General features: G+C 45.0%; 1 protein-coding gene across 1 annotated transcript in view; it reads right to left on the bottom strand.

Annotated features, from left to right (window-relative positions):
• The window catches only part of KCNK1 (potassium two pore domain channel subfamily K member 1), a 37,143-nt gene extending 28,092 nt beyond the window's left edge, over positions 1 to 9,051 (bottom strand). The window contains exon 1 of the mRNA XM_033009479.2: positions 8,089 to 9,051. Within this exon, the coding sequence (XP_032865370.1) occupies positions 8,089 to 8,443 (355 nt within the window). The 5' untranslated portion in view covers positions 8,444 to 9,051. The remainder of the gene's footprint in view (positions 1 to 8,088) is intronic.
• Positions 9,052 to 12,192: the final 3,141 nt, after the last annotated feature.

Genomic DNA, 12,192 nt, shown 5'->3' with positions numbered 1-12,192 from the left:
GCAGCTTGTGGCCTACTTTATAATTCACCTGGAGCAGTGCCTAAAGTAGACACTTCTCCATAGATTATGATGTTCCTCTACCCAAAAACCCCACAGATTATTAAAATGATGATGCAGTGCGCCAAAGTGAAACAAAAAAAAAAAAGAACAAAAACCAGTCAACAAATAAATTAAAACAGTAGAAACTTCAGATTTGAATGAAGACTTATTTTGAATTGCATTCACATATAAGTGAAAATCCTACTCAGAAATGGCCATGAACTGCAGCATTGATAGTTAAGTTTTAGAAGTTCTGCTCTGAAAGCGCATATAACTTTTAGCTTAGTTTTTGCTTTGGAAATGTCTGTAGAATGGTAATAAAAATTCCAGCTTTACAAAAGGATTCCAAATAGAAACTTTTTAATGAAAGGCAATTTTTTGAGAGATTACTCTCTTCCTTTCAATAAAGATGTAAATATCACAGGACAAAATAAAACCAAACAGATTAATAATTAGAAATAGTAACAGTGTAACAGGAGGCCATGTAATCCATCTACGACAAGCAGCAAATAATTTTAACATAGCTAAATCAGGAAAAAATTATAGAGAAATTGCCAAGTTATTTACAAAAAATGAGTCAATTCATAAGCCCAGGGCAGAACACCATTAACTCAGTCCTGACCCCAGTTATACTCTGTGTATCATACCAAGTTCAGTGGGCTGGTTTTGTGATTTTTTTTTTTAGTTTTGGGGGATTTTTTAATTAATTTCAGCAGAGGAAGAATGACCCTAGACTCAACACAGAAGGGCTACAGAGGCAGCAGTTGCAGTCCTTCACCTGTGGAGAGTGCTGGGCTGGCTCCTCATCACTGGGAATTTAGCAAGGCAGGTGGAACAGTGGGATGCAGAAGTGACAATGGAGCTTGTAAAACAGACACGCCATCCATCAGCAGCCAGCACTTCTCCAAGCAATAATACAGTCATACTACTCCATGGCTTCTCCGATTTCTGCCAGGAGATGGTTTTTAGTACTCATTGGCCTGTAAAGCATAAACATTGGATTAGAGCTACTCCTGACACCCTTTGTTTCAGCAAGCACAAGCAGGAGTTTGGCATAGCTGACTGCTGTACTCACATAAGAAACCAGGAACTTCCACTCTGCCTGGAACACAAGACGGGACAGACCCGTATTTCTTCTCTACTACTGCTGACTTCAGTAGAGAAAACATGTCTTGTATGTCCCTTTGTCCTGGACATACAAGAGACTGTGACCAGCCTGTTGGCTGTGACTGTCATCTCTGGTAACTAAAGAGTGGCTTGTGTTCTGAAGCAAAGAGCCTAATATCCTTCCCAAAAAATTTATTATCATTAACTTTGATAAATACAGGTATTTTAGAGCTACTCATACAAGATATTTTTGGTTTGTCAGAGTTTTGGTGGGTTTGCTTGTGTTTTGGCTTCTTTTTTTTAAAAAAAAAACTTGTTAATTCCCTTCTTTTCTGGTTTTAAATTTGATTTTTTTTTAATTTATTTTGTTTAATGTTCCCATGTTTTTGTGTTGTAAGACAGGGAGACCAGAAGCATCCAATCCACCTTCTCAGTATTAGTCTATAGATATTCATCTTGCCTCCTATTACAGCTTCCCTAGATAGTAGTCTCTTTGGCTCCTCTTCCTAAAGACAGCTAGAAAACCTTAGTTTGGATCCTTGCCCTGAGAATGGCATTAAGCAGAACTCAGCTGAAACCTCCCACATCCCAGGAGACTGCACCTTAGCCCTGGGGCCAGACCAGAATATGGCAGCAGCAAGTCTGGAGCTGCTCTACACTGTATAAAATACAGGAGTTTTCCTGACAGGAAAACAGACACACGGGCAGACAGAATGACTCTTTCACTTTGTCTTACTTAATCTGAGAGGTGCATCGCCTGGTTCCAGGACAGTCTACTGATCTATCTGGAAGGGGACAGCCTCGGTGACAGCTGCTACGACTACCCTGTCCCAGAACACCCAGTAGCACTCACCCACTGCTGGGGCACAAGCGCAAGTCCCTTCAGGCAAAGGAGGGAAAAAGAACGTGGCTTCTCATAGCCTAGAGTCAGTACCCAAACAGTTGGCCTACTGAATGTAATCCTTCTCCTCTGGAATCTTCTCAACCTACTTCTTCATTTCCTTTGCTTTTCTTAGCAGCACTCCAGCATAAAAAACACTCTGTTGCAGAGCACAGCAAAATCTCACTTGTCTCCTAGATCATCCCCAGCAAATTACCTTTTCCTGTAGATGCAGTTGCTAAGGAACAAACAACTCTTAAAAAAGAAACAAAGTTCCTTCACAAAGTTTGGCATCCCCACCCTCGGCAAAAAGCTGCAATTTCTCACAGATATTTAAATGATCTATGAGTGCTACAGTCAGAGCAGTAGTACAATGAAGCTTCAGTTTTCTGCTAGAGTCAAGAGGTGACTACTAGTGAGACAGATCTGAGTTTAAACCACCACAGCATTTGTATGTTTTCATACAAGAGGCAACAGAGAATCTCAACAGGTCTCCAGACTTACATTTGGTACGAATTAGGAAATGTATCTATTTGGTGTGTATTAGTGAGCTAATACAGTCATCCTCACAGACACAGGCTACATGTTCTGATGTCAGCAAAATAAAATTTGCATTTTACATGATATTCAAGTATGATACAAAAATTCTGCTTTCCCTAAAGCCTTTGTGAGCTACCGTCTTTCTAATTAAATTAAATGCATATTCTTTCATCAGGTGTGAAAGACCCAAGGAGCCTCTTCCACCCAAGGGCTCTACTGCAATAGCCTATGAATCTTACAATGGAGAGTTACAAAGACATCATGATGCTTTCATGGCCTTCCCTAATCTTCCATGGATTTGTTAAGATCTGTACTGCACACTAAACATGCACTGGATGTGTAATCTGTTCCCCTGAGAGGAAAGAAAAGCAAGAAGGACCACTTGTTGACAGAAGAACATGGAGAAAATGACAGACTGACAGGTTTCTCTCTCCCTGGTCTCTTCATATGGACTGCACCTTCTTGTGCAGCACACCCACTGACTCCAGCACAATCTCGCAGCCTGTTACCTTTCATAAATAAAGGTGTAGCTTAGTTTCTCCTGCAAGTCATCAGTAGCAAGGCTTATGAGACTCAAACCTAACAGAGAACGCCCTTAAAAATCAAATGATACACGCATTAATATTAATGCCTCATACTGCTTGCCAGTAAGACTCGTATAAGCTATTTAACTTGAATGCAAAACTTGCCCTGAAAGCCATGTTATTTCTTTACTAGTCCTTCAACCAAGCAGTTTCAAGGTAACAGCCACTGTCAGCATTTAGCTACAACTACTGTACAGATGTTCCTTACTCTCTTCAGAATACAGCAAGCAGAAACCTGAATTCAGAACATCATGGATCTCAGGCGTCATTCCTTGCAATACAGGGTAATTCACCCATCCTCAGCACCAACACTGAAACGGGTACAGACTAAATTCTGGAAAAGATGCTGATATGCACTAACCACCACACAGAGAACCACATTATGGGCTTCAGAATATAGTGACTGAATACTTACAGTCCACTCCTCCCTTCTCTAACTCTCTTGTGTCTTATGGCTCACTGTTGTGGTTGGAGCCTGGTCGGCAGCCAAGCACCACGCAGCCGCTCACCCACCCTCCCCCCTGACCTGGGAATGGGGGAGGGAATTGGAGGGGTAAAGGGAGACTCACAGGTTGAGATAGGAACAGTTTAATAATGGCAATAAAATGAAAACAATGGCAGTAATAGAAAATATAAACGGGCAATGCACAGTGCAATTGCTCACCTCCCACTGACCAATACCCAGCCCGTTCCCGGCCAGCGATCCCGAAATACCAAGATCCCACAGTCGCAATCCTGGAAGTGAGAGAGAAAGAGAAAGCCCCTTCCTGACCACCCCTCCCCTATATAGTGGGAATGACGTTCCATGATATGGAATATTTCACTGGCCAGTTAGGGTCAGGTGCTCTGGCCGTGCTCCCTCCCTGCTCCCTGTGCCCCTGTGCACGGGCAGGACATGAGGAGTCGGAGTCCTTGAAGTCTCGGTAGCAGCTGAAAACATCAGTGTGCTATCAGCATTCTTCTCATACCAAACCCAAAGCTAAATCCAAACCACAGCACTCTTCTAGTTCCCAAAAAGGGATATTTACACTATTTCAGCCCAAACCAGGACACTCACATGAGGGTCCAGCCGGATCTTAACCAAAAAATGAAAAACGCACACTGCCATCACAGAAGATGCAACTTCTCCTCACTCTTCCTCTGCAAATCCCTTGATCGGGACAAGGCTATCCTAGCTTCCTTGTAATGGGTATCTTGCCAACTCTATCACAACAGAGAATGAGCCAAAGCTCCTCTTTCTCAGTATCCCTCTGGTATATAAATGTTAAATGTACAGTCATATTTGTGATGGAGGCAAAAAATACTCAAAGCTGGACAGTCAGAATAAGACGTACGATCCTTTTGCATAAAAGGCTGTGGGATGTCCTCACCCTGCAAAGACTCTTTGCAAAAACAAACATAAAAAAACAGGCCCTAAATTCCAGAATTGGCATCTCCTTTCCTTCCCTGTTTTCCTTCAACAAACAGAAGCCACTTTATTCTTCTTATCTTGCAACACAACCAATATCAATTCCTTTTTTTACTCCACTCTGCTTCACATAGTGCAGTATTCCCATACTGCATCAGTATGGGATAAGATCTTAGAGCCTAACAGCATGCCAAGAACAGTGAAAGCACGCTACCTGGGAGAGCAAGCACAAAAAATGACTTCATTTTTATTGTTAGAAGTAAAACACATATTTGTACAGATGGCCTCACAACAAAGCCAGCCAGAAACAACTGCTTCAGCAAGATCATTCATGACATCTATCAATGAGACGAGTGATGACCAGAGATGTGCATAAGGTCATAATTACAGAGTTTCCAAGATGGATGCTATTTAAATGCACACAACTGTATACTCTTAGTGTTTATGTTGTCAATGATTAATGACCAAATTGCTTCCTCTTGCACACTGCTTGTATGGCATTATGCATGACTGCTTAAGTTGCATAGGGAGGAATAAAGTTGTTAGAAGAGAAACCTGCTGCCAGTCACTGCTATAATCTGCTGAAGCCTCACCACCCGCCCCCCCCCCAGCCCATTTCACTGCCCTTTGTTTGCCTGTCCTTCAGGCAGCTTGTGACAGTCCTGTGACAGTCCATGTGTGCAGCAGTATAAATTGCTTTCAAGTAACAATTTCCCTTACTGTGTTTACTCTGCAAACTCCCTCCACTTAAGAATTTTTCCAAAGTCTTAACTGGCTTTATAATTTTCTTCAAGGAATGTCTAGTGAGTAAGAAGCCTCATAGTATAATAAGAATGAGAAGGAGCAAGAAGTGGAGTTGGGGATGCTAAAAGTAAACACTTTCCCTATGTGCTTTATATAGAAAACTAAAAGGCTATGAAATAAGCCTTGTCCTCTGTACAAAGGATAGGTGTGCACTTATTTACACGATGAATAACAAATTCAGTCAGCTGAACACAAGGAACATCCCAGTGATCCCTGCAATTTCACTTACACACAGAAGCAACCCTCAGCTGGTACCTTCAGTACCAGGGTTCTCTTTTCTGCATTTGTCCTTAACTGACGCAGAGAGTATGTTTCAGGTGTAGTCTGTAATAATACAGCATCTTTTGAATGTTCAAACACTTCCAAACAGCTGTTTGAGATGACTAGGTAGGTTCTGCTTCTGGCTTGTCTTTCATTTCAAAAGACTTGAAATATTTCTTGCACAGGTGCAGAGCAAATTGAGGGAATAAATGCAACTCACCAGAAATCTGTGTGCTCTGGGAAGAATTTGAACAAGTATTGATCACATGATATTGGTCTGGATTTATACTTGTCTACATGTACAAGTGCTTATTTTTATTAAATACAAAACAAGCAAAGCCACAGGCCACTTAATAAAACAAGAAACAGCTGGATTTTGTTGAAAGTGGCCTGACACAAAGGACTGTAGGACACAGAAGGAAGTACCACCTTTTGATGCCTGGTCTGTTACACCATTGATGACTAGACGAATTTCTGCTTCCGAAATTCACAGAAATAATGATAACGCATGCATTTCAGACCTCTGTGTTTTCTAAGCATATGCCATTTAAGTGGAGTTTTCTAAAAGGTTTTCAGTTTGGACAATGGTGCCTTGTGTCTTCCATACTTTCCCTGTAGGGCCCCTATGATCAAATCAGCTAAACATGCAGGGCCAGGTTATGCCTTGCCCTTAAGTAGATGTGCGGTCGGAAGGCGGTACCTCTGCCCAAATGGTACCACCGAATCCAAACCGCCTGTAGCAGCATCTTAGCAGGCAGTACTGGAGTGTTACCAACTCAGTCCCATCCCCTCTGTCCTGACTGTGAACATTTTTAGATTGATTCATCTCTGAAATAAATATTGCCAGATTTAAAAATAATAAATTGCAGCGATTGTGGATTAGATTTTTGTCTGATCAAAAAAATGAGAACATACACTACACTGTATGAGAACAAACAGAAAAACAGGACCTTTTTTAATATTCTCCTCTTGAAAATGTGAGTTATTTTATAGAAAAAATAATTTGAATACAAAAATAGCCCTCGGACAAAGTAATTTACATTTTATAGTACCAGACAGCATAATTGATTAGGAATGAAACAGGCATCATAAGGTCAATTCAGCGCTTTAAACTTAAAGTGCTTTATGGCTTTACCAAAAGAAAAAAAAAAAATTACATGCTGAAATATGATCACAATTCCATGCTTTTCTCACCAGTGGTATTACTACACATTGATTAATGCTTAGAAATTTATTCACTGAAAGCAGTTAATTGTCACAAGCATGTCACTTTGTTCTTACAAACTGTAACTCTAGTTATTGGAGGGTGTTACAGGGACACCCACAACCCTATTTTACTTTTTTAAAGAAACAACTTCCTCATAACAAGCAGACAATCTGTTCTGTATACTTGATGACAACTATTTTTATGACAAGCATTATCTGTTTGAAATCAGTCAAGAAGCACTAAAATAAACTCAAGTAAGTAAATTATTAAAGTCATTATTGATATCAGCTGATTATATTGCCCATAATAGAAAGTGTGCTTACTTGGGGCAGGAAAGAACAAAAGCACTACATCTTTTATAGCAGCATCAACGTACTGCCAAGACTCAAAGCCCTCTGGTTGGACTAGTATTAGGTCAATTCTTTTAAAGTTTTTCTTATTTGAGAAACCTGTGTTATTTATTTCAGTGAGCCACATTCCAACCACAACAGCCCAGCATCCCAGCACAAATGTCTGCACTCATCCTTTAGGAGAAGGCTGGTCACTACAATCTTGTATGAAACACAACTGCTATAAAAATAAGTGCTTATAAAAACTATGGCCAAAGGAACATTTCCTCGAGTTTTTCAAAATATGAATGAAAACTGCTATTTGGAAGCTAGTAAGCACTATCTTTTAGTCCTTTACATGCAAATATTAAACGCAAATTGGCAGTGAAATAGGAAACTGAAATTTAATTTCACTATTATACATAGGTTATCAGTTGGGCCGCCCCCCCCCCCCCCTCCCCCCCCCCCAAATCAGACTGAAAGATGTGCGAAGGAGACCAAGATCTTAAGGAGACACCCCTAAAGGCACTTAAAAGTTCAAAGAAAGAGATGGGCACCTCGCCGGATTTTCAAAAGCGCCAAAGTTATCGAGGTGGGGGCCGGGGGGGGGGGGGGTAGCCGGCAATCTGGCTCTTAACGCTACACAGGGTGGGTTTAAAAATACGGGTGATGCATCTTGCGTAAAATATTCCTCTCGCACAAGAGAGTTTGGGAAGTAAGGACTACTCCGGAGCCCAACCGCCGCCGCCCCCCCCCCCAGGCCCAGGCCCCGGGCGGGAGGGGTGGGCGGCAGGCCCCGGCCCCCAGCCCACGGGCCTGGCTGCCCCCACGCTGCGGGGGAAAGCGGCCCCACACCAGCCCCTCGGCCCTGAGGGGGTCCGGGCCTCCCCGGAAGGCCTCCCGCGCCTGGCCCACCGCCGTCCCCTTACCCGTGGTGGAGAGGACGGTGCTGGCGAAGAAGAGGGAGGAGGTGAAGTCCCAGTTCCAGTTGCCCGAGGCGTTGCTGAGCACCGAGACGCCGTAGTTGCTGGCCTCCAGCACCCGCATCAGGAACTGCTCCAGCTGCTGCTCCGAGAGGCAGGCGTGCTCCTCCAGGAAGCGCTGCTTCAGCTTGCCCAGCTCCTGGCGCAGCAGGTCCTCGTAGGGCAGCTCCACCGAGGAGAAGACCACGGCGCCGAACACCAGGTAGAGCAGGTAGCCCAGCACCAGCAGGGCGAAGCACCACGCCGAGCGGTGCTGCTCCACCAGCCGCACGCAGGAACTACCCGCCAGCGACTGCAGCATCTTCCCGACACGGGGCCGCCTCGCCCAAGGGGGGAACGGGGGGTTCGGGGAGAGGCGGGGGGGGGGGGGGGGGAAGACCCCGCCGCCTGCCCTGGCTGCGGCCGCTGGCTCCGCAGGCGCGGAGCGGCGCTGATGTGGCGCTCACGTGGCGGCGCCGCGCAGGTACCGCGGCTGCGGAGGGAGGGAGGGAGCGAGGGAGGGAGGGAGGGACGGCCTGCTCCTGCTCCTGCTCCTGCTCCTGCTGCCGCCCGGCCCCGCCGCCGCGCCCTACCTCACGCCTCTGCCGCCGGTTAAAGCGGCGTCATCTCGCTTGCCGTCTCCCGTCACCGGGTAACGCGTGGGAGCGCGGGGGGCCCCAGCCAAGGTCCGGTGAAGACGACCGAAAGCACACACCCCTCCCTCTTCCTCCCCCCACCCCCTCGCCTGCGAGCGGGCGCGCCTCGCCGAGGTTTCGTCTTCCTTTCTCGCACAGAAGTGTCTGGAGATTCCCTCGCTGCCTTCCCCCCACACCCCCCCCAGCATTTTTTTTTTTTCCCCCTCCGGTTTTGTTTTTTGCACATTTCAAAAGGCGCCGGGCAAAGCGGAGCAAGGTAACGCCGGAGCGTGCAGCAGCGTGAGGCACGGGGCTGAATTTCAGTTCGAGGGGGAACCCCGATGGCAAGGCATTAGTGTCCTCCCGCGGGTCCAACGGCACAAAACTTCAAAATGGGGCCTGTATGGGGGTGCGGTTTGAACGAAGTGACTTCCAGAAACCCCTTTGCAAGCTAATTAGGTCTTTGCTTCTCTGCTGGCTTCCTGGAGATAATGATTTTGTAATGGTGTGAAGCGCCAGGCTAGTGCCCAGGGCAGTGCCCACAAGGAGTACGGGTGCGCTGCCCAGCCAGCCCTCGGTGTGGTCTGAACCAGCCGCCTCCTCAAGTTCCTCTTCAAACCCCTCTTTGTTCATCCGTCTCAGACTGGCCAGCGATCATACAGTTAACCTGCAAAGAAGTTTCCCACCACGTGGAAAGGAGCAGTGAAAACGGTAGCTTCCCGAAGTGACCCTTAAGGTGACTAAAGGCAGCTTCTGGTGAAGGAGGGCGAGGGGAATCCCTGGCCGCATCCTGCAGGGCTCTGCTGCTTTCCTTCCACGTCTCAGCTGAGGGCAACTCCTACGCTCACAGGGACAAAGTAGTAGTTTGTAAGTTAGGAACTTACTGGGGGTGAGCCAGTGAGTTCGGACAGAGTATATCAAACCCAGCAATGTTGCTTAAGCCTGGAGGTACCCCTCTAAGCTGTAAGGACTAAAACGAGAAAAGACTACAGAAATGAAAGGCATGAAACAATTTTTCATGCTAGAAACTGAAAACGATGTGTCAACGTTTTCTTTTATACAACAGCTACACTGGGCTGCGGGATGAATCTGGCCTGGCAGAACGGCTCGTCCAGTTCCCGGCCCCATTCCCCACTGCCAGCTACTGCTGAGTTGTTCCAGGGGCTTAACCACCCCACCCCCCTGCCCCTGGTTTCATGATCAAAATGTAGATGTGTTCAACAACGCAAAAAGCAGCAGCTTGAACGCTTGGTCGAATGGTGCACTTGGGGGATGTGGTAGGTACACGTGAGAGAGTCCGAGCAAGCAGGCTCTTGATGCTGTGCCAGGAGCACACGCGTGTTCTGGCCTACAGATGGGTGTCCATCGCGTGTGCGTGTGTGTGTGTGCACCTTTTGCATGCACATTTGATCATACAACTGGGGAGGGGGCACCCGTGGACACTTTGGTGTTTTGGTGGGAAGACAGGCTTTTCCCTCACAGCTGAATTCCTGAACTGTTGAAAAGTAAATAGTTCTTCTTTATATGTAGGAATTGTAGCACCAAACAGAGGTGCAGCACAATTAAATCAGGGGAGAGGCTTGAAATGAGCAACTGAAGAAAATGTATGCTGTGTGTCCAGAAGTTAATTGTCAGGACAAAGGCAGAGATGTCACGTCCCTAGACCACCACTTCAGCACCTTTCACCAGCATCAGTGTATCCTTAAAATGTATTATTTTTTTGTAAATTAGTGATGTGTAGGAAAAAGGCGATCTAAATCAGTAACAATGACAATTAATAATGGATACTGTCTGAAATAATGTAGTGCAGACAAGCTTTTGAAGGAAGGATTCCAAACAAATATTTGATTGCATCGCACTAAGACAGCGTGCATTTAAGCAACATTACAGAAAAAGAGGTCAAGGAACCTCACTGGCCAATTTGGTATGCGTGGCTAACTCCATCCAATTACTTAATCGCTTGTCCCCTCAAATTCCAAATGACTGAGTACCTCCATCTGTAATAGAAAAGCCATTTAAAACAATATGTGTGACATACTGGGCTCCATTTTGAACAAGTGTACTCAGTTTGCCAGATACAATAGGTTTCATAATATGATCTAATTTATGGCAACAGCTGGTAGGTACAGTTGCATTTGTGATAGGTAATGGGCATGTCTTTGCTATAAACTGTATTTTCCCGACCTTCAAGCCAAATATTTGCTTAAAGGTTAGAAAATATTTACCTAAGAACACACCTCTTTTCAGTGGTAATAGGAAACTGTGGCTGAGTAGCTGAACAGTATTATTTACTGGCCTCCTTCAGTTTTCCATTTTTATGAATCACTCATTCTCCATTTTTAGAAGGCTCTCACACTTGGAGGCTTGCTGGGCGAGAGAAAAAAGGAGGAGACTCTGCTGAACAGAACCTGCATTGCTCTTACAACTTGATTTTTCCCCCACAGGTTTTTGGAGGCCTGAGCACAAGGCAAACAACATCAAAGCAGCACAGCTGTGTCACCAAAGCATTCACGTTCTTGCTTCCAAAGCAAATGTCTGGACAGTCCGGGTTTTAGCCACCACTGTTTATGTTCATGTTTTAACTCAGAGCCCTTAACACAGATGATCATTTAATTACAGATTTCATTGGGATAGATGTGCAGAAAGGTGTAATAGCGTTCAGATTTCTGACTTCAAGTGATCATATTTACCGTGATAATATTATATGTGAGTGCAATTATGTCATTCCAGAGTATGCTATGGCCATTTTCACATTGTTTTGCTCGTCAAAGAACAAGCTAGTGAAGGATTCAGTGTACTAAATTCAGTGTTACGTATTGTATAACAAAAAGTCACAACATGCTGCAGCAAGGAGTGACTGAAATTCTGGAACAGGCTGTCACAGAACTGTATTTTTCCAGCAGAAGTTTCATTCTTCTGTGATCATCCCTCTTAATAAAACATGAATCCAATTAATAAAGCATACCACATCATCACATCACTCATCCGCTAACTATGCTCAGTGATGACTGGGCCACTCCTGGAGATGTCCAGCTGCAAGCAGCATGAAGAAACCCACTATTGGTAGATACTGGTGCACTCTATCACACCAAACTCCCCTCTGAGCTACAGAAAATGCAAGTACAAGCTGCCTGTCTACAAGAGTAGAAGAGAAGACAGGCAATCTAATTCACCCATAGAACTGAAACAGAAAGCACGTTTGTGTCCTGGGGTGCTAGAAAACCGTAGATGAAGTTAGTATTCTCTCTAACTCTGCTGCCTGGGGAGACAGGACAGCTCCCCTATCACATCACTGGACTAGCAGCTTCTCTAGTGTGGTCCAGAGGCTGAGAAAATCCTTTTGTACATCAGACATATAAGGCCCTCGCAGAGCCGTGTGAATCTGACATTTTCTGTTAAGAGAGGTGAAACTGAAATAAAGAGGTTTAGTGTTAAT

This window comes from Tyto alba, unplaced genomic scaffold, assembly GCF_018691265.1.
Source record: "Tyto alba isolate M040663 unplaced genomic scaffold, T.alba_DEE_v4.0 Super-Scaffold_22, whole genome shotgun sequence".
In the NCBI taxonomy this organism is placed as follows: domain Eukaryota; kingdom Metazoa; phylum Chordata; class Aves; order Strigiformes; family Tytonidae; genus Tyto; species Tyto alba.
This window is presented reverse-complemented; position numbering and strand designations above follow the sequence as displayed.